The sequence below is a fragment of the Gossypium arboreum genome, chromosome 9, assembly GCF_025698485.1.
Source record: "Gossypium arboreum isolate Shixiya-1 chromosome 9, ASM2569848v2, whole genome shotgun sequence".
NCBI lineage: Eukaryota > Viridiplantae > Streptophyta > Magnoliopsida > Malvales > Malvaceae > Gossypium > Gossypium arboreum.
The window spans coordinates 4,009,898-4,033,944 of record NC_069078.1 but is presented as its reverse complement, the minus strand read 5'-3'; the positions used below and the strand labels follow the sequence as shown (position 1 = coordinate 4,033,944).

Sequence of the window (24,047 nt, the reverse complement as noted above, 5' to 3'; positions counted from 1 at the left end):
ATAGATTCTTGGCTAGAGTCAGGTTCCCTAAAAATCGTAAATCTAATCTTTGGAGCTGGTGGTCGTAGGCGTCATCTTCCACTATAACTGGCTTACTTGAGTAGAGAAGGATCATCCAAAAGCCAAGGATTGAGCCCAAGGTGGAATGAGACAACCGGAGGCTGGAACTTTCCCATAAGAATTTCTTCTCTTAAAACTCTCTTTATTATTTTTATTATTTTCGTAATCATAATTTCAAGAACTTTAAATTGCTTTTTATTTTATTTTCGCTTCCAAAATCAATTCTTAAATTCTGTTTTTTAATTTTTTTTCCAGGAACGCAGGTTTTCTTGGGCACGATTCTGCCCAGGATTTTGAGAGACAAGCATTCGTATAATCCGGTCCCTGAGGATTCGACCCTACTTCCCCTTTACTATTTCTTTTTCATTATTTTACAGGGAATAGGATATTTTGGTGCTCTCAACGACCGCATCATAAGATAATATGTAAAAAATATAATATAGCATTAGAAATATATACATGACATGTATAAAGATATAATATTAAAAGATACATATACATAATATATAAAATGAACATATACCATATATATTAGAAATACTAATAACCTAAAAAATATATCAATAACACTACATAAATATGTACATATGTATTAAAATAAATACATAATAATATTAAAAGTGTATACATAGAATAGCGTTAAAAAACGTACATAAAGTAAAAATATATATATATATACACATAATATAATAAGATATATGAATAATAGGATATAAATATGTACATAATATATAAAAATATTATATTAAAAAAATAATATACATAATATAAAAGTATTTAAAATAATAAATAAAAAATGAAGAAATGAGTAAAAATAATATATATAATAATATAGCAAGAAATTAATCTATTTAGAGTAAGTACTTAAAAATATCTATACACATATATGTATAATAACGATAAAAAAATAATACTAGTGAAAATAAATAATCTAATAATAAATATAATAATATATGAAAATAATACTATACATAAAAGTATATGTATACTCATATAATAAAATGTATGTACTAGTATTAACAATAAATATAATAGGGATAAAATAGATATAATAATAATAATACGACGTAATATTGTATTAAAAGTATATTATATATATATATATATATATAACATAGTATTTATATACGTACATAAGATGATATAAAAATACATACATGGAACAAAGATAAGAAATATATGTAACTAATAACATTAAAATACATACATAATATATAAAATACATATAATTTATATAGTAGAAATGATAATAATATAAAAACTATTCATACGCTATATAAATACATACAGATATATAAATAATAATGATGTTAGAAATATACAATGATATTAGAAATATATATAAAATAGTATAAAAGATGTATAACTAATAATGTTAAAATATATACACAATAATATATATAACATACAATATTGAAAACATATATACATAATATATACGAAAAATATATAGATATACATAATATAATATTAAAATATTTACATAATACATAAATATTAGAAATAAAACGACTAATAATAGTGCTACATAAGTATATACATAAATATATTAAAAACATATACATATATAAAAAATTATACACTAATATATAGTAATCATGATAATAATAATAGTAAAATATAAAAACAAATATAATAAAGTTATTAAAATAAAGTAATAAAATAACAACATATATAAATATATATATATACATATACGTACATAAAAAGTATACACTACTACATAGTAATAATAATAATAGTAATAGATTGATATTAGTAACAATAATAATAATAGGAAATAGTAATATAAATAATAGCAAAAATGATAAAATTAACTAATTTAATGACAAAATAGCTAAACAATGAAAAAAGGATTAAATCGAAATTGAAACAGAAAGTTTGGGGCGAATTCGCAATAAAAACAAAAGAAATGACTTATTTGAGCGCGCGTGGAACAACGGAGGGCCTAAAGGGCAATTTTCCCAAGCCTCTAAAACGCACAGCATTGAGCGGGACTAAATTGTAAAGCAGGTCAAATTTTCGGGCCAAATTAAAAATAAAAAAACTTGATTGTACAAGAGTGAAAAAGCGGAAGGACTGCTCGCATAAATAACCCATTAATCAAAAACACACGGATCCTCTAGCGGGTAAGGTCGGACGGGTCGAGCATAGGCGAAAACGATGTTGTTTTGGGGTTAAAGGGCAGCCCCCAAAACGAAGGGAGGGGGAGGGGGATTTCCGGTGAGAAGTCCGGCCACCGTCCGGTCATCGGACCGTCGCCGGCGCAGGCGTAGGCCACAGTGCATAGTGGCCGGAAAAGGTAAATTTTTTTTTAGTTTTTTTTTACTTTATTTTGTAATATATATATATATATACAGTCTTGTAGTTGATGAGAAAAAAAAGATTTGATTTCTTTTTTTTAAAAAATAAAATCACCTTGTGCTTGAATCTGGTTCTTGTTGTTTAGATCCCTCTATTGCTGTTTTTTCTTGCCTTGGAATCACTTGCTATCTATTCGAAAATGTGGTGTATGTATTATATTTTTTTGTTGGAACCCTTTTACATTTGTTTTAATGGCTTTTATAGTCTTTACATGCATTTTTATTATTATTATTTCTATTGTATTCTTCTTGCAGGAGCAGTTGAGCGGTGGGATGTGACCGGAGCTGGTGACCGGTGCAACAGGTGATGATGGTGGAGTGCTGCAAGGGCTGGTGTCAGAAGGCAGAGAGTTGGTGCGGCGCCAAACATAGGGATTAGGGTTTTCTGATTTGATTGGGGATGGGTTAGGTTAAAATTGGGCCATGGTAGTTGGGTTTGGTGTATGTTGGGTAGGTTTAGTTGATCTGTTTTGGAGTTTAATTTAGGGTTAATGTAAATAGGTCAGTGGGTTTATTTGGGCTCCTGGTAAATGGGACAAAATTGGGCTAAAACAATAATATAATATAATATATGGGTAAAGTAAATTAGTTGTCACCCAACCATGGAATTCTTTTTTTCTTTTTTATTCACCCAACTTCGAAAAGTTACAGAATGGTCACTCAATTATTTAATTTTGTCTTTGTTTGGTCACTCAGCTATCTTAAATTTTTAGGTGTTTCTATTTTTATGTTAACCAATTGATGACAAAAAAAGATAAAATTAAATAGTTCGATAACCGTTTTGTAAATTAAATAGTTCAATAACCATTTTGTAACTTTTCATAGTTAAGTGATTGAAAAATATTTAATAACAATTGGAGAACTATATTGTAATTTTTCATAATTGGGTGGCTAAACCGTAATTTAGTGAAATCTATAATACTTTATCCATAATATATTCAATTGTGATGGACCAAATCGTGTTGGGCGACTACAGTCCATAAAAACGGCTCAAAATAAAGTCTGAGTACCTTTGATTGTACTATAAATTATATATTCACATTTCTACTGGACTTCAGGCACGAAATTAAAAAAAAAAAAAACTCTATCATATTACTAAATTCAAAAAAAAATTATAATTTATTTTAACGTGCTAATTTTAAAAAGAAAAGAAAAACACTAGTGGTGCTACTTTAAGAATTATAATTTACATCTAGTGCTGCTACTTTAACTCTGCTTTTCCTTCTTTAAAATTTATTAATGAGTTCTTCATTAACCCAATCTAAATCTTCATTCATTTCCCTCAAACAAAATAACAACGCAAATGGGTTTTCAGTTAGCGCCTGACTTCATCCTCCTACTCCTCTTCCTCTTCCTGTTATGCCCAATTTTTCAAGCAGCAGAATCTCAAGAACCTACCTGTGGTAAAGAAGTATGTGGAAATATTACAATTCCATCCCCTTTTGGAATCCATAGCAGATGCTATACTCATCCTTCGTTTAGAGTAACTTGCAACCCAACCCTCAATGGGGAAAAGCCTTTCATAAACGTAAATGGCATCGATCTGGAGGTACTTGGAAAAACCATATATTCAAACGCCATTCTCATCAGCTATCCAGTTACTTACTTTAATTGTGATCGTATAAACGAGGCTAGTGTGAGGGTCAATCTCTCAGGCACTCCATTTTTCTTCTCAAGTGATATGAATTATTTCGGGTCAGTAGGTTGCGGAAATTTGGCTACTATTTCACGTAGCGAAGCTGATTCACTTGGCGGCTGCATTCAACCAAGGTGTGACAATGGTGTTTCTGAACCTGGCTGCTTTTCATGAAATTAATGGAAATCTCACTTCCTATACCGTAAACATGACAGCCATGTATCCTGACAGCAAACGATGCGCATCTGCTTTCATCTTTAGCCAGTACTCTTTCTCTTTCCGTAGTGCTTACCCATTACCCAGTGGCACCAATAATGGAACCAGGCATGTTCCCGCCGTGCTCAACTGGAATTCCAGCTATTGCGGTGAGGGAGGTCAATCACGCGCTGTCACTTCAATTGCTTGCTTTCATTATTCTTCTTTTAATTCAGCTAATATAATGATGATTTTGCTAATTGTTTAAGGTCAGTGTTTAGGATCATTCATTTTGTATATTAATATTTTGGCTTTCAAAATTTATACCTAAAAGTTTTGTATTCCAAAAACTTGAATTAATACTTAATGAGATTAAATTAATTAAATTAAATTAAATTATTAGAGGAGTTAAAATGTAATTTATATATTTATTGAAGGGTTAAAGTGTTTATGTTAAATTATTATTTCTTTTGAGAGAGGCAGAAAGGTATAGTTTACTTAATTTGTTCACTTATAAAAATACTTTTTATTATGTTTGGATTCATTTCATAATTTACACAAAATTTATAGAGATTTTGTCTTAAATGAAAGTTCATTTATTTTGAAAATTGAATCGTTAGTTCCATAAAAAATTTGAAATCATTAGTTGAATTATACATTGGTATAAGAATTTAATATTTAGAATATTATTATGTAAAAGAGGAATCGGAATTGAATTATTTTTTACATTTTAAAGTTTAAGAGTATAAAAGCACTTAAAACTTTATCAAGGAAAGCAATTAAGCTCTTAAGCGTTAAAATGGGTTAAAATATCTTTTAACTGTTAACTTTAATCGTTAACTGTTAAAGTTAATGGCTCTCAATTTTATTTTATTTTTAGTTAAAGCTATGATGTATTGGAACACGGCGTGATGTGTAGCAAAATGATAAAAAATAAAAATTATTAAAATTTAATAGCTATAAAATCGAGACACAATAATTTTTATGCTTTTTCACAAATTTTATATTTCTTTACATTTTATAATTTTCTTACAACTTTATAAAAAATCATAATTTTTTATATTTCTATATATTTTATTTTTATGATTTTTATAAAATTTTATAATTTTTACAATTTTTTCTAATTTTAATAACTTCTAAATATTTTTATTAAATTTTAATAATTTTTTATCTTTTATTGATTTTTATTTTTTATTATTTTTACCACATATCACGCTATGGTTGTGACACGTGATAGCTTTAATTGAAAAAATATGAGCAATTAACTTTAACAGTTAAATGACTTTTTTGATGCATTTTGATATTTCAAATACGTACCCAATTAAGTACAAAAAATAAAAGCTTAATTATTTTTTTAAAAATTTAGAAATTTTATACCCTTAAACTTATTTTTAATTAAAATATTGTATGACATCAAATTCAACAATAAAATTTATATTAAAAATAAGAAAGTCTTTATTGAATTTAATGTCATAAATAACACATAAATTTAATTAAGATTTTTCGTTAAGAGTAACACTTTCCTTTTAGATAATTCTAAGGTTTTTTTTTTTTTTTTTTTTTTTTTAACGGATTGCTTTTATTTCCTACAAACATTTCATGTACATACATTTAATAGATTTTATAATTTACTTCCTTTTTGCTAAGTCCGCAGGATGCGTATCTATCAACTTCTACACCTACAAGGTAGAGTCATGTGGGGATGTCACTTTTCACTACCCCTTTAGAGTGAAGGGCCAAGATGATCCCAAAGACTGGTTTAAAGTAATTTGTGACAAAACCACCGATGGAAAAAAATGGCCTTTTTTAAACATAAGTGGCACGAATCTGAAAATACTAGACTTTGATTTTTCGGACGGCACTATCATGGTCAATCATCCAAAAATTTACTTTAACTGTCGCAAAAACCATCACAACGGGATAAGTCTCAACTTAACAGACACCCACTTTTACTACTCGAATTACTACAACAAATTTTAGTCTTCAGGTTGCGGTAATTTGGTTACTGTTTTCGACAACGAAACAGATAATCTTATAGGCGGATGTTTGCAACCAAGTTGTAGGATTAATAACGAAACTTCCTCTAATGATGGTTGTCTTGTTAATATTCCTCAGGGTCTTAGTTCATTCTATGTAAACATGAGTAGTAGTGATTATAGGAAAAAAAGATCATGCGGATGTGCTTCCATGATTTCTTATGACTATGATCTGAAGTTTGATATAAGTAATAAGGTGTATATATGTCCCAACACAACTGCAATGGGGCACTCCAATATTTGGAGAGTGCCATTTGAATGGTAGTTCGGACACTTATTGTACATCCGATGGTAAATATTGCTGGTCGAGGTTGAGCTCTAATCATCTATGTGTGTGCTACAGCAATGATATCGATTATTCGAGTGCATGCCAAGGTATGAATTAATGTTTTTGTAGGGAACTTTTGTTTCTTATATCTATATTATCATTGCTTATAGGTATACGTCAATTGAAAATTTATTAAACTATTTTTATATATAAATTAAGTTATATTATTTTAAAGGTATTCTCATTTTTATATAATTTTATATAAAATTCATAATAAATCTAACATCGTGACATTTGAATCTTTCACACAATAAATTTTAAAATTTAACTTTATCATTTCAACCAATGATTCATTTAATTCTTATATAAGCTTTAATTCAATATGTTTATTAATGTTTTCCAATACTTATTTACTCTTTAATAGAGTTAATTATTTTTAAAGTTTTTATGGCTGGTAAATGAAATGTGTTGTTTGAAATTGAATAAAATTGAAAAAAATAAATTTCAAGACATGTTTTATATAGTAAATGTTAATGTGGTTATAATTTAAACTTGTTTGATTCTTTTTAATAATATAGAGATTAAATTACTCCATTTAATAATAGAAAAATTAATTTAATCCAATCAGTATAATATAAGGATCTCTCATATGCTTTAACCAAATTATATGATTATAACAATTTTTTATTTAATTCATAAATGATTGATGGGGAATGTGGGAATTATAAGTACTGCAGCATGCTTTGTTTGAATACCCCAAGCAACTATTGCTCCTCACAGTCTTGCTCTCCTCATTATGAATTTAATAGTACGGGATTTCGTTGTGAGCCCAAAATACAGACTCAAAATAATCATAACTTGACAAGCATTATTGTAGGTACGTATTTATTTTTAAAGTGGAATCATTATGATTAAGCAATGGATAGTGCAATAAGGTTCACTTATTTTTCATTTAAAATAAAGGGCTATCAAATATGAATAAAACTTTATCGAAACATTTTCATGGTTTTTTAACATGTACTTTATTTTTCAAATATACCTTTTAACTATGTTTCTTATATCTATTTAGGTTGCAGCACTAGTGTTGGGACACTATTTCTACTACTCGCAACATGGAGTATGTACAAAGTCCTCAAAAGAAAACAAAAAATCATGCTGAAGCAGAAATACTTCAAAAGGAATGGAGGTTTGTTACTGCAACAACATTTGTCTAGCAATGAAGGTAATGTTGAAAAAATTAAGTTGTTTACTTCAAAAGAGATGGAAAAGGCAACCAATAATCGAATCCTTGGTCAAGGAGGTCAAGGGACTGTTTATAAAGGAATGCTAATAGATGGAAGCATTGTGGCTATTAAGAAATCCAAAATGGTGGAAGGAAAGAAATTTGCTGAAAAGAAGGTTGAACAGTTCATTAACGAGGTGATAATTTTATCTCAAATTAATCACAGGAATGTGGTTAAGCTTTTAGGGTGTTGTTTAGAAGCTGAAGTCCCTCTATTGGTGTATGAGTTCATCCCAAATGGTACATTATACGATCTCATTCGTAATCAAAATGAAGAATTACCATTGACATGGGAAATGCATTTACGAATTGCTATTGAAATTGCCAATGCCTTGTTCTATTTGCATTCAGCTGCTTCTGCTCCTATTTATCATCGAGACATTAAATCTAGTAACATACTTTTGGATGATAAATATAGGGCAAAAGTATCAGATTTTGGAACTTCAAGATCAGTTGCACTTGAACAAACACATCTAACCACTCGGGTGCAAGGAACTTTTGGATATATGGATCCGGAATATTTTCGATCAAGTCAATTTACAGAGAAGAGTGATGTTTATAGCTTTGGAGTTGTTCTTATTGAGCTTTTTACAGGACAAAAACCCATCTCCGCAGAACAATCAGAGCCAGTGAGAAGCTTGGTATCTTATTTTTTGGATTCAATGCAGGAGAATTCCTTGTTTAACATTCTTGATCCAATGGTAGTAAAGGATGGTCCAGAACAGGAGATTATAGTAGTGGCTCTGCTAGCAAAAAGATGCTTGAATCTTAATGGAAAGAAAAGACCCACCATGAAACAAGTAGCAATGGAGTTGGAGTTGATTAAAGCTTCTGGTGGAAATGTTATGGAAGACCATGGTGTTGAAGAATCTGAAATAGATGACATAATCCATTCATGGGAGAACAATCCTAGTTGTTCAATGTCTACGACAGTTACAACCAACAGTGTAACTTTTCCATTAAATTAATCTTTCTAGTTTCCAACAATCCTGAAACAATTTCTCTTGATTGAAGCCTTTAGCATCTCTATTTGTCACATTGGTGGAGTCTTGTGGTTGCCCAAGCATACATATATACTTGTTACACTCAATGTTATTTGACCTCTTGAAGGTATTTTTTTTCTTTTCCTAAGTCGATGAATTCATTAATAAAAAAACCTCCAAACAGGGATACAAAATCCAAGGATAGCATCAATCGAAAGAAAGGTAACCCTAGTTATCCACATCTCCTTTTGCTCTTCTTCATCCTTGACCTTCGTCTTCTTTTTCTGATATCTAAAGATGAAATAAGAAGAGGTGATTAACTCACCATAGTAATAGTAAGCCTTTATTGAACGAGAAAAACTAAAGAAAGTAAGGGATATTAACAGCATCCATCATACCCTCATCGCCATTTTTCTCCGACGCCATTACTGCTCTTTCAACAACTCTCGAACCTTCAATTTCAAATCCTGTCGGAACTCCTCTGATTGTTCATATTCTTCTTCAGATTTTCCCTGCAAATAAACAAACTAGCTTAGTCTCTTCTCTTGCAATAAGAATTTATCAAAATTTCCGACAACAAAGCTCCTTGAGTTTTAACTATGCATTACCAGCTCCTTGTGGATGTTAAACTAAATGATATCGATGAGCTCAGGCTGATCGAGAGAAGTAAAAACACAAAATGTATAACTTAAGCATAGTTGTGCAAAATATGAAGAAAATGCCTTCAAAGAAGCTCCACCAACCATAAAAACCATCCAAATATGCTAATCCAGCTAATTCCTTGCAGTTTTCTCCATTTATAGAACCTACATTATTCAATTTGCGATTTGACGAGGTATTACTAAATTTAACTTTTAAAATAATTATAATATTTAATCTAGAATTATTAATTAAAAATTAAAATAAAATTGAGGTTACGATAATTATACATTTAAAAATAATTATAATTTAATAGAAGTTGTAATAATCACATATTAAAAAATAATTAGAATTTAAATTACAATTATTAGTTAAAAATTGTGTTAATTTCATAATAGAGTTATTACTTGAATAGAACTCTAAACATAATAATAATAATAATAATAATAATAATAATAATAATAATTAATTATTATTATTATATTCAAAATTATTAGTAAAAAATATTTGACAGAAACAAAAATTGTGCTAATATTATGAAATATATATTTGTTGTAAGTTAATATATTTTAATTATATTCAATAATTTAAATAATAAATATTATTTCATATTAATTAATGCAATTAAAATAAAATATTTAAAAATTAATTAAATATTAAATGTGCAAAATCACACACAATACCTGTGACACTAGAAGCTAGTAATATTAAATACTAGAATTGTAAACTACTTGGGTTTACCTTAAATAAATTCAGTTATCATTAAGTTGAAGAATCCAAATTAAATTGGAATCTCTTAATACATAATTTCAAAAGCTTACAATTCAAGTTAAATATTATATCAATATTTTGAACTGGATCAATGATCAAACAAATTAGGTAGTTGATTTTAGTCTGTTCACTTCAAATCAAAAAATTGTTTAAAAACATAAAATATTAATAATTATAAAATAGGATTCTATCAATTCAATTGTTTTTAGCTCAATTCGCAAATCAACTGATCTTTTACTTTCTCTAGATCGATATCTCGATTAATTACCAGTCCAATTGATTAGTTCAATCTGATTTAAAAAATGCATTATAATTTTTTTACTATTAATTTTTTTAAAAAAAAACTTTGAACCATACAACATTATATATTATTTTTTTATTTAATTATATACATGGACATGCAAACGCTTCAAGAAATAAATAAATAAATAAATGATAGATTTACTATCGATTTAAATAAACAACTTATGCAGTGAAAATGACCACATGAAAGCCTGAGACCACTCTTCCTAATAAAGCGGATCAAGGTAGATAATCAAATTCATGTGCAAAGTGAATGAGAATTTACAACAAATATAATCACAAGTAACAGAAAGAAAAAATTCAAATTAATTGGTCAATAAAGTCACATATACAACTTACAACAAAAAGCTTAAAGCCAAGCCCTAAAGTAGATCAACTCTCGAAACCAGAGTCTTCAATGGAGTTACCAAACTATGATAACAGCCTAGGGATGAACCTAACAAAATAGACACGGACCTAAAAAATAGAGTTGTCATTAACAAATTTTGGCTTAGTTTATAACATCCTATATCTAGCTTAAATGTTATAGTCGAATCTTGAGCTTAAAATTTGAAAGTGTTTTGTAAAATAATACTTGAAAACAATATTTCCAGTTTTTAGAACAAAATTACCTTACTTGGTTACTTCATTTTAATTACAGAAAAAAACACACATACATTACATAAATTTTGTAGTGGAAACCTTGAGTTAAAACAAAGTTTTGAAAATCGTAATTTAGTTTTGAAAATTCAGTGCATTGTAGTTTGAATTAAAATAATGTAAAACATTAAAACAATTCAAAACGAAAAAAATCCTAAAAACATAAACAGTCCCCAAAAGTCCAAAAATATTCCAACGGAAAATACTTTTTAAAATTAACAGAATAATTAGAAATAAAATAACGATTTTAAACCAAGTTCCCGCCACACCTTATCCATCCTAAGTTTGGTTACTTGAAGGAAAAAAAAAACAGAAAGTGAGCTACGAGCTCAATGTGTAACACATTTCGAACAACAAATCAGACACATATAATTTATCATATACCCTTTTCAGATGCATAATAAGAAACAAATTCAAATATATGTTCATAATCAGATTCATATAAAATCAAATCCAACCCCAGACACCTATAAGTGAGAGTATATCAGTTTTCATAGTAGTGCAGACCAGCAGCAAGATATAATATGCGGTAAACTGCCAGAAACAGATAAATGTTGCTAAACCACCAGAATTGATATATGAAGTTAAAACCACCAGATTAGGCAGTTTATTACTAGTTGCACTTCCTCCGACACATCATATCCCACCCAAATGCACATACTAACAGAAATTAAATATGCTTATGTCATGCATACTTTTCACATCAAATCATGCTATCAAATTCATCAGAATACAAACATGTCAACATATTTCACAAACCAAGCTCATATTACTTCAACAACACCCCTAAACAATTCCACTCTATTAGACCAAATTCTTTCCCTTATTAACCCTCACCTACCAGATCCAGTATAGGCCCCAGTGACCCTCTTAAGCACTCTCAACATAGCTTAGGATAATGCGTCCTCTCCAACAGTTTGACCACCAAATGTAACACCCTATACCTGGCCTAAACGTTATGGCCGAATCCTGAGAAATTACAAACGTTCATTTGATAACCAGAAACTTAAAATTCTAAAGCATTTCGTAAAACAATACTTGTAAATGATATTTCCAATTTTTAGAGTAGAATTACCTTACTCGGTTACTTCATTTTAATTCCAGTTACTTCATTTTAATTCCAGAAGTACACATATACATTACTTAAATTTTGCAATGGAAATCTTAAGTTAAAATAGAGTTTTGAAAATAGTAATTTGATTTTGAAAATTTAGTGCATTGCAGTTTGAATTGAAATAATCTAAAACATTAAAGCAATTCAAAAAAAAACATAAAAAATCCCCAAAAGTCCAAAAATAGTCCAATGGTGAATACTTTTTAAATTGAATAGAATAATTAGAAAAAAAAAACAATGATTTTCAACCAAGCTCTAGCCATACCATCCGCCCTAAGTCTATAGGTTACCTAAGGGAAAAACAAACAAAAAAGTGAGCTATAAGCTCAGTGTGTAACATATTTCGAACAACAGATCATACATATATAATTTATCTGATACCTTTTTTATATGCACAATCAAAAACAGATTTAGATATATCTTCATAATCATATTCACATATTTAGATGCAAAAATCAGATCCTACTCTCATCTGCTACACACCATCTCCCTCCATCCCTACACAACAAATAGGGTATTAAATACCCATTCAACCCCACACACCTATAAGTGAGCATATGCCACTTTTCGTAATAGTGCGGACTAGCTGGCAAATATAATATACGGTAAAACGCTAAAAACAGATAAATGTGGTTGAGCCACCAGAACTGATATATGTGGTTAAAACCACCATATTAGGCAGTTTATTAAATATCGCACTTCCTCTGACACATCATATTCCACCCTAATGCACATGCACATACTAACAGAAATTAAATATGCTTATGTCAAGCATATTTTTCACATCAAATCATGCTATCAACATCATCAGAATACAGATCATGTCAACATATTTCACAAACCAAGCCCATATTACTAACAATAATATACTATTGGATGCCATATTTTCGAGTCATATTTGTTCAGTATGGACCCTACGGAGTAGCTAAATATGAATAACACAGTAGTACAAAATTAAGCAACATTTTCAGGAAATGGACCCACACACCTAAGTGGCCCATACGGCCAAACTACCCCAGCCCATGTGATCCATACAACCTCATACATGTCTATGTGGGCCACACGACCTAAACAATCTAAACTGTGTGGTCCACATGGTCTAGCACATGACTTAGCACACGATCGTGTTACTCATACGGTTTCCCATAAGGTCATGTGACTCACATGGTTTGCCACACAGCCGTGCGACGTCGATAGTGGGGCTTGAGTCACTCACTTAAATATTTTCTGATACGAAACCAACAACGCGAATACTAGAACCTGAAATCGACATTTAGAGCGTTCAATTCAATAACGATTCTCGAAAACTAATCCGTCAAATCAACAACAAATGCCAATCGATAATAATAACATCACCAATTAACCACAAGCTCAATTAATGATTATATACCCAAAACGAGCAACAACTCCCAATAACAATTAAATATTCATCAGAGAAACGTTTGTCTCAAGATCCTCACCTAAACAAAGCTTCACACATATTAAATATATACCACATAAAAGTAACAAATTTATCCTTCAAAAACCTCTAAAAAATCCAGTAGCAAAACACTTACGCTCAATTGCACGGAAGATTAATAGTGCTGAAGGTAGAACACAGAAAGGCAGATTTCCAGCAGAAGGTAATACGAGCAAAAGAATGAAAGGGAAATAGAGATTGTATCACAAGAAAGGTGCAAGGAAGAAGCAGAAAGGAAATAAAATAAAATAAAAAGAAAGAAAAGAAAGTAACAGACGTGATAGAAGGGAAAATAGTGGACGACAGTAATGGGGGAATAAAATTAAACTACCCCCTTATCCGCTAAAATGATCCTTATCTAAATAGATTTTTTTTTCTTTCTAGAGTTTAAATTCAACTCAAATACTACTATGGGACAACACGTTGAAAAATTAGCAAAAAATAATTCCATTTTGCTCACACAAAAATTTAAATACAAGATCAAAGAGTAAGTTAAAAGTTTTACCACTAAACTAATAAACTTATTCTTATTAAAACTTGCGCGAGAATAAAATTTAAGTTAGATGTTCAAGGATAGAGATAGGGAAAAAATAGCAAAAATTTTAAAGAGGGAAATTTAAACGTAGAACCTCACACACACACAAGCAACACACATAACCATTGAACTAGATCACTTCACTTTAAAAAAATTTACAAATCAAAAACTCAATTTTTTTGGGCGCGTTACATAGTCAGTTAATCACTTATCACCCAAAGTTCTAAGACTAATCCTAAGACAATTCCAAATCTTAAAACTAAGGCTCGATCTCATAATTAGATCTAAGTTTGGGGGTACGGTTATATGTAGGAAAGGTTGAAGTACCCCTACAAAGCTTAGTATATTTAAGGTTTTAAAATTCTAGTCTTGACTCCAAATAAACCTAATCTAAAGGAAAGAAGATATCTAAATATCTAATACTAAATGAAATTCAAAATTCTACAGTTGCCTAAATTTCAAATTTAACTAAAAAGTAAAATTCTAAAACTAAAGCTGAATTAAAGTTAAAACTCTAATAGTTTAAAATCTAACAGTAATAACTTAAAAATTCTAAAATATAGAAAATGAAAATTTAAAACCTATAAATCGAAACACCTTTAGAATCCAAATTTTAAACTAAAATAAAATTAAATCTATTAAAAACCTAACATCTAAATTCTAAGACTAATAGAAATTGGAAAACAGGTGAAAAAACTTAGCTAATTTAAACATGGCCTCATCCTTAACCATTTCCCTTATTCTAGGGATACTGCAGGTCACCATCCTTCTAATTTCCTTTGTTGCAATTGTGTCAATAGCATATTTGTCGCCATTGGAGTCCGAAGTGATGGTTCTGGTAGAAAGTGGGTGGTGGAGTGCCTATGGCAGCAATGCTCCACAACCTTACAAGGTGTCAGGCATATCATGCAACACTGTTGGAAGCCTCTTCGAAATTAACAGATGTTATGAGTTCATTACCGAGGTTGGAGATAGGTTTGGGAAATTAAATTTCCCTTCATTTCCAAATCTTGTCCTTCTTGATCTTAGTGGTTGTCAATTTCATGGAAATATCCCGCATCAAATAAGTGATCTATTCGAATTGAAGTAACTTGACTTGTCTAGATGTGGTTTATCCGGTGAGTTACCTCCTCCTTTAGGAAACCTAGCTTAATTAGAGTACCTTAGCATTTCATATCGTTATAATATTAATTATAAAATTAATTGTTCCATCCCTCTACAACTAGGGAATCTAAAGAAGCTGTTTAGCTTAAATTTGAGTTTGACCAATCTTACAGGACAAATTCCTTCATTTATTGGGCTTTTAACGAATCTTAAGCATTTACGTTTGGATAGGTATCAGATTGATGATGGTAATAATATAATCCCTCAAAATTTGTGGAATTTGAGGGGTCTTGTGACTTTATACTTAACTTTGTACCTTAATTGTAACCAACTTCAAGGTTCAATCCCTCAAGATTTTGAAAATTTGAGATTTTGAAGAATATCAACCTTTTATCCCTCATTGGTTAAATTCCCCTAGCTTTGTGTTATTTGATGAAATTGGAGTACATTTCACTCTCCCAAAACAAATTAAGTGGCACAATCCCTTCTTGTATTGGTTGTTTATCGAAGGTGCAGTACATAAGCCTTGGTTCAAATCTATTGAAAATATATTCTTGAAGAAATTTGTAATTTAGCAAATCTAACTTTATTGGACCTTTCCCAAAATGAATTGTTTAGTTTTTTAAAAAAAATTATTTTTCTTAAAAAATTATACAAAAGTTTACTACTCATCAAGTATAGAATCAACGGTATGTGAAAGCTAAAATATGCAATTTGTGCTTAATCCTCAATGTTTTGATAGATGTAAACATTGTAGCAGCAATGATGCTTGTAGGGTAAATACAAAATTTCCAACTACTGAATCCAAAGAAAAGAAACAACTATCTCCGTGTACCGGGAATAGAACCCTTAATATCTCACAAGTTTAGGCCATCAACCCATGGTAGATGAAGCGACTTTTGGCTATTATGGAGAATATCTCCTTTGCAATTTAGTCCAAAAATCTCAATTAACTCAATTTCTCCTCTTTTTCAACTTAATCCAAGCTCATTCAAAACCTATTAACTACCAAAATCCCAGCAATGACTTATCAAACTCTTGAATTAGAATTTTCTATATGAAATTCGCTATAAAAAATTTAATTGTCTATAAACTTTTGCGGTATTTTATCGGAATTTCGTGAAATTTAACATATTGACTATTGTTTTTCACATAGAAAGAAAGCAAAAAAAATGGATCAAAATTAAGAATTTCTTTGTTATCATATCGTGCAAAACGCGTTTAATTAGATGAGTCTAAGAAACAATTAATCATGTTTTGTTGGTCTCTAAAAGCTAAAAAAGTAAGTTGGCAAACAAGTGAAAAAGCGTTGATCATGGACTAGGTTTTGCTGAAGTGTATTTAAAAAAAAAAAAAACCTAAGTTGAAAGTGTTGAAGTTGGTCTCCATGCAACACATGCAGCCAAGGAGCAGCACATGCACTCGAGCCATGCATGCAGCAGCTGAAGTTCAATGTTGCTGTCCAATTTCAACTTGTTTTGTTACTTCAAGTCATATTTTTTGTAATCAAGTTAGAATTGAACTTAGTTGGTAACTCTTTCTTGATGTAATTAGGTGTTGATTGACTGAAATTCAGCAATGCAACATGTACAAGTTAATTTAGCAAATTTCAATGTAATTTAGTGGTGTTAGGTATTTGTTTAGGTGAAAACTTGTTTTGTATTGACGAGCTTGTCTGGTATATGTAATGGCTTAATGCCTTTGTTTGTTTTTAATGAAAATCAATCAGATTTCATCCACATACCCCATCTATTTTCTTTGCTTTCAATTCCATTCTTGAATTCTGTTTTTGTCTCTTCTGCAAGTCTCGAGCCTTGCTGCTCAAGTCAAAGCTGAACTTGGTTGCACTTTGTGCTTAACACCAACAGAAAGAAGGTTTCTGAGTTGTTTCCCATCATAAAACCCCACACGTAAAGTTAGTCATTCACACAACTCTTAATTATTACTTTAAGCAAGGAATATTGAACATTTAAGATGAAATTACAGCGGCAGGTCCACAAATATCGTGGGAACAAATTTGATATTGTTTATTGTTCTTGATGGTTTTATTGAAATCGAAAAAAAAAACTTACTTACAATAAAGATTGTATGTGATGAGATTTTGAATTGGAAAACTTTAGCTTGATTGTGAGGAAATTATCAATAAACTTCAGATTTCATTTTATCGTCCTTCTCTGCAAATTTTTCTTGGAAATTTCTAATGTATACAGAATTAGAAAAGAAGATGTCACGAGAACAAATGAGGTGCATTGCAAAATTTATGGGGGCAGATACTTGCTATACTGATTAGCTTGTAGAGGGTACGGGTGTAACCGAGTCGAATTTGAATATTGGTAAGCTCAACTTAAAATTTGGAGTTCGATACTCGATTTGAGTTCAATCGAACACCTGCTATTAAGTTGGAGCTCACTTGAGATATAATTGAGCTACTTGAACTCGAACTCGATTAAATTCGTTTATCAATTTTTGTACTCGAATTCGACTCGGTAATTAAGGGCAATAACATAATAATATAAAAAATATGAAAAACATATTAAGACTCACAAGCTATTCAAGTCAAGTATTATTAAGTTAGAATTTGGCTTGATTGATAGCTTGAGCTCAGCTCAATAATTACTAAATCGTATTCGAATTTTTTTGGATTCAAACTTGAGTAATCTTGCAAGTATCAATGTCTCATTTACACCCCTAATAGAAGGGACGAAGGACAAAAAAAAACTTGGCTCTTAGCAAATAAGGTTATTTTACATGTATAATATAATATAATATATGAGTAAAGTACATTAGTTGTCATCCAATTATGAATTTTTTTTTATTCATCTAACTTCAAAGAGATATAAAATGGTCCTCAAATATTCAATTTTGTTTTTGTTTGGTCACCCAACTATCTTAAATTTTTTGATGTTTCTAGTTTTACATTAGTCGATGACGACCAAAAGATAAAATTAAATAATTAAATGATTGTTTTGTAACATTTCATAATTGAATGACAAAAAAAAAATTTACTAATAATTAAATGACTATTTTATAATTTTTTAAAAATTGAGTAGTTTAATCAGCATTACAATACTTTATCCATAATATATTCACATGTTGCGGACCAAATGGTGTTGGGCAACTACAATCCATAAAAAAGGCTCAAACAATAAAATCGATGAGCTATAAAGTATGAATACCTTTGTTTGTACTTTCAGATTAATGTTTAATGGTGACATTTAAATGCATTGTAACATGTGCAGTATGTTGTTAAATATTTAATATTCTTGTACCTTGTGCATTTAAATGCTAGTATTTAATATTCTTATCTTTGGAGTTCGATTTGTGTATTGAATTATAAAGTATAGGATATTTGTAATTTATATAATATCTTGAAATGAAAATGTATGGACAATTATTTGATAGCAGTTTTGGGAATTATTTGTTTATTTTTACATCTAAAAATTATAATTTATTTTCAGATGTAGTGCTGCTAATTTTGAAAAAGAAAACAAAATGCTACTTAACTCTGCTTCTGTTTTCTTTAAAATCTGACTTCTTCAGTAACCCAATCTAAATCTTCTTTCATTTCCCTCAAACAACGGAAATGGCTTCTCACTTCATCCTCCTACTCCTCTTCCTCTTCCTGTTATGCCCAATATTACAAGCTGCAGAATCTCAAGAACCTGCCTGTGGAGAAGAAGTGTGCGGAAATGTTACAATTTTTTCCCCTTTTGGAATCAATAGAAGCTGCTATACTAAACCTTGGTTTAGAGTGACTTGCAAACCGACCCCTGGTGGGGAAAAGCCATTCATAAACGTAAATGGCATCGAGCTGGAGGTACTTGATTCCACATATTCAGACGCAGACGCCGACGCCGTTCTCATCAGTAATCCAGTTACTCACATTAATTGTGATCATCTAAACGAGGCTAGTGTGAGTATGGATCTCTCAGGCACTCCCTTTTTCTTCTCAAGTGACAGGAATAATTTCGGGTCAGTAGGTTGCGGAAATTTGGCTACTCTTTTAAGTAAAGAATCTGATTCACTTGCCGGCTGCGTTCAAACAAGGTGTGACGATGATGCTTCTGAATCTGGCTGCTATACTGAATTTACTGGAAATTTCACTTCCTATACTGTAAACATGACAGCTATGTATCCTGACAGCAAAAGATGCGCATCTGCTTTCATCTTTAAAAATAACTTTTTCCCTCCTGCTTACCCGTTACCCACTGGCATCAATATTGGAACCACGCATTTTCCCGCCGTGCTCAGCTGGAATTCCACCTATTGCGGCGACCCAGGTCAGTCACGCGTTGTCACTTCAATTGCTTGGCTTTCATTTTTCTTCTTTTAATTAAGTTAATGTATAGATTTTGCTAATAGTTTAAAATCAATCTTTACAATCATTCATTCTGTATATTAATATTTTTCTTTTCAAAATTTATACCTAAAAGTTTTACATAAAAACTTATACCTTAAAGGTTTTTGAAGGGCAAGTATCTTTAATTAGAAATATTGAATGACATCAAATTCAACCATAAGATAATAAGAAATCCTTTATTAAAATTTGTAACACTTTAAATATGACTTTTAAGTAAATATTTATTTATTTTGATAATTAGAGATAAAGAATGGAATTGTTTGAGATGAAATCTAAACTTTCATATCTACAATATAATATTTTTGTCATTAGGCGAATAGATTGTTAGCATATGTACCTTCTTTTTAGATAATTATATATTTTTTTAATGACACATTGCTTTTATTTCCTACAAACATTGGATGTACATACATTTAGTAGATTTTGCAATTTACTTCCTTCTTGCTAAGCCCGCAGGATGCACAAGACGAAGACCAAGATTAGGACATACCAACATCAACACCTACAATGTAGATTCATGTGGGAATGTTACTTTTCTCTATCCTTTTAGAATGAAGGGCCAAGATAATTCCAATGACGGGTTTAAGGTAATTTGCAACAAAACCGCCAATGGGGAAAAAGTGCCTTTATTAAACATAAATGGCATGAATCTGCAAATACTTGACTTTAGTTTTCTGGATGGCATCGTCAAGGTCAACCATCCAATAACTTACTTAAACTGTTCAAAAAACCATCACAGTGGAATGAGTCTCAACTTAACAGGCACCGGCTTTTACTACTCAAATTTCTTCAATGTCTTCTGGTCTTCCGGTTGCGGTAATTTGGTTACTGTTTTTGGCAACGAAACAAATAATCTTATAGGCGGATGTTTGCAACCAAGTTGCAGGATTCACAACAAGACTTCCTCTATTGTTGGCTGTTCTATTCCTATTCCTCAAGGTCTCAGTTCATTCTTTGTAAACATGAGTAGTAGGGTTGATTCTAGTGATTATAGGAGGAAAAGATCATGCGAATTTGCTTCCTTGATTTCTTTTAGTTTTGATCTAACCTCTGAGTTAGATGATTTTGATATAAGTAAAAGGACGCATATCCCAACGCAACTGCAATGGGGCACACCAATGTTTGGAGAGTGCTATTTGAATGATAGTTCAGACACTTCTTGTACATCCAATGGTGAATATTGTTGGTCGAGGTTGAGCTCTAATCATCTATGTGCATGCAAGGTTATCAATGATATCAGTTATTTGAAGTCATGCAAAGGTACGAGTTAACTTTTTTTAGAGAACTTTTTTTTTCTTACATCCATATTATCTCAATTGAAAATTTATTAAAATATCTTTTTATATACAAATTAAGTTATATTATTTTAAGGATATTTTGATTTTCCTACATTTTTATATTATATCCATAATAAATCTAACATGGTGAGAAACTTTTCACACAATAAATTTTAAATTTTAACTTTATCATTTCAACCAAGAATTCATTTGATACTTATATAAGCTTTTTAATAAATATGTTTATTACATAACTTTTTCCACTCATCATGAGTGTGCCTTAAATTCGTATTATTTTTAAAGGGCTAATTGAGTTGGTATTACTCATCAACTAAGTCTCGACTTGGTTAAGAAATTATGAAAATCTATTATTTTATAAAAGAACAAATATCATTATGAGAGATTTTGTCATTTTATATTTTATGTAAAATCTAAAAAATTGAATATAACTAAGTTTCAACAAAGCAGCATGATAGCTAATATTTTAACTCAATGATTTTTTTTTTCATATGTTAAATTTTGTTTTTTCAAATAAGGGTTTTGTATACATATTGCTAGAATACCCTAAGCATAATTTGAACCAACAAAATGAAAATGAAATTAGATATCAAAATAACTTCTATTTTGCATGCATTACTTAATTAATATCTATTGAATTATATGGGCGAATGCATCTAAAAGTCTCTCAATTGTAGGGACTTGATTAAATTAATCCTTCTACTATTAAATTAATTAACCTAATCCTGTGCGTAAAAAAGAATAAAAAAGTCAAAGAATAGAGTTAACATTTGTTAATTATTTTTAAATTTTTTATAGTTTTGTAAATGAAATATTTTGTTTGAAATTCAATAGCAATTGAAAAAAAATTAAAGGAATTTTATATAGTAAATGTTAACATTGTTATAACTTAAACTTATTTAATTTCTTTTAATAGTATAGAGATTAAATTGATTCATTTAATAATAGAAGAACTAATTTAATCTAGTCCATATAGTATAAGGACCGTTCAGATACTTTAAGTGAACTATATGACTATAGCATTTTTTTTCAATTCATAAATGACAGATGGGAAATGTGAGAATTATCTTTGCGAACTCCTTTGTTTGAATACCCCTAGCAACTATTGCTTGTCAGAATCTTGCCCTCCTCATTATAAATACAATAGTACCGGATTTTATTGCGAGCGCAAAATACGGACTCAAAACACTCGTAGCTTGAAAAGCATTATCATAGGTACGTGATGAATTTACATATTTTGTTTTTAAAATAGAATCATTTTGATTATTGGATTATGTCAATTCAAGTAGTGATTTATTTCCTTTTGAATGTATGATACGGTAACAATCATTTATCATTAAATTTGTAAAAGTTAAATATCAAAGTAATGGATGCTGTAATAAGGTTCTCTCATTGTTCATTTAAAATGAATGGCTATCAAATATGAGTAAAACTTTATTGAAACATTTTCATGGTTTTTTAGCCTGTATTTTAATTTTCAAATTCACCTTTAATTTTTATATCTATATAGGTTGCAGCACTAGTGTTGGTACACTATTTTTACTACTCGCAACATGGAGTATGTACAAAGTCCTCAAAAGAAAACAAAAAATCATGTTGAAGCAGAAATACTTCAAAAGGAATGGAGGTTTGTTACTGCAACAACATTTGTCTAGCAATGAAGGTAATGTTGAAAAAATTAAGTTGTTTACTTCAAAAGAGATGGACAAGGCGACAGATAATTATAATGAGAATCGAATCCTTGGTCAAGGAGGTCAAGGGACTGTTTATAAAGGAATGCTAATAGATGGAAGCATTGTGGCTATTAAGAAATCCAAAATGGTGGAAGGAAAGAAATTTGCTGAAAAGAAGGTTGAACAGTTCATTAACGAGGTGATAATTTTATCTCAAATTAATCACAGGAATGTGGTTAAGCTTTTAGGGTGTTGTTTAAAAGCTGAAGTCCCTCTATTGGTGTATGAGTTCATCCCAAATGGTACATTATACGATCTCATTCGTAACCAAAATGAAGAATTACCATTGACATGGGAAATGCGTTTACGAATTGCGATCGAAATTGCCAATGCCTTGTTCTATTTGCATTCAGCTGCTTCTGCTCCTATTTATCATCGAGACATCAAATCTAGTAACATACTTTTGGATGATAAATATAGGGCAAAAGTATCGATTTTGAACTTCAAGATCGTTACACTTGAATGACACATCTAACCACTCGGTGCAAGGAACTTTTGGATACATGGATCCCGAATATTTTCGATCAAGTCAATTTACAGAGAAGAGTGATGTTTATAGCTTTGGTGTTGTTCTTATTGAGCTTTTAACAGGACAAAAACCCATCTCCGCAGAACAATCAGAGCCAGTGAGAAGCTTGGTATCTTATTTTTTGGATTCAATGCAGGAGAATTCCTTGTTTAACATTATTGATCCAATGGTAGTAAAGGATGGTCCAGAACAGGAGATTATAGTAGTGGCTCTGCTAGCAAAAAGATGCTTGAATCTTAATGGAAAGAAAAGACCCACCATGAAACAAGTAGCAATGGAGCTAGAGTTGGTTAAAGCTTCAGGTGGAAATGTTATTGAAGAATGTGGTGATGAAGAATCTGAAATAGATGACATGATCCATTCAGGGGAGACCAATCCTAGTTGTTCAATGTCTAGGACAATTACAACCGACAGTGTAACTTTTCCATTAAATTAATCTTTCTAGTTTCCAAAACTCCTAAAACAAGTTCTCTTGATTGATAGCCTTTAGCTTCTCTATTTGTCACATTGGTGGAGTGCCCAAAAATTCATACTTGTTACACTCAATGTTATTTGACCTCTTGAAGGTATTTATTATACAAGTTCTGATATGTTTTCTTTTTCTTTTGCTAAGCCGATGAATTCATTAATAAAAAAGACCTCCAAACAGGGATACAAAATCCAAGGATACCATACATCGAAAGAAAGGTAACCCTAATTATCCACATCTCCTTTTGCTCTTCTTTATCATTGACCTTCTTCTT

The 24,047-nt window shown here is 30.3% G+C and overlaps 2 protein-coding genes, 1 long non-coding RNA gene and 1 pseudogene across 4 annotated transcripts; 3 read left to right on the top strand and 1 right to left on the bottom strand.

Annotated features, from left to right (window-relative positions):
• Positions 1 to 3,555: 3,555 nt before the first annotated feature.
• On the top strand, positions 3,556 to 4,715 carry LOC128280823 (wall-associated receptor kinase-like 22). Its single transcript, XM_053019368.1, has one exon. It carries the CDS (start codon positions 3,727 to 3,729, stop codon positions 4,231 to 4,233), a length of 507 nt encoding a protein of 168 aa, XP_052875328.1. The 5' UTR covers positions 3,556 to 3,726; the 3' UTR covers positions 4,234 to 4,715.
• A 2,947-nt stretch (positions 4,716 to 7,662) lies between these two features.
• On the top strand, positions 7,663 to 8,753 carry LOC128280746 (wall-associated receptor kinase-like 1). The gene is made up of 2 exons (XM_053019087.1): positions 7,663 to 8,698; positions 8,743 to 8,753. The coding sequence occupies exons 1-2, from the start codon at positions 7,678 to 7,680 to the stop codon at positions 8,751 to 8,753; spliced, it is 1,032 nt and encodes a 343-aa protein (XP_052875047.1). The 5' UTR covers positions 7,663 to 7,677.
• LOC128280824 (uncharacterized) lies at positions 8,754 to 14,077 on the bottom strand. 2 transcript variants are annotated; one of them, XR_008271002.1, is made up of 3 exons: positions 13,846 to 14,077; positions 9,222 to 9,335; positions 8,754 to 9,114 (listed from the first exon to the last, which is right to left on the bottom strand). It is a non-coding gene; the product is annotated as an uncharacterized LOC128280824 (long non-coding RNA). The 2 variants fall into 2 exon arrangements; XR_008271003.1 differs by lacking the exon at positions 13,846 to 14,077 and adding an exon at positions 9,432 to 9,595.
• An 8,005-nt stretch (positions 14,078 to 22,082) lies between these two features.
• LOC108455036 (wall-associated receptor kinase-like 22) lies at positions 22,083 to 23,740 on the top strand (annotated as a pseudogene).
• The last annotated feature ends 307 nt before the right edge of the window (positions 23,741 to 24,047 follow it).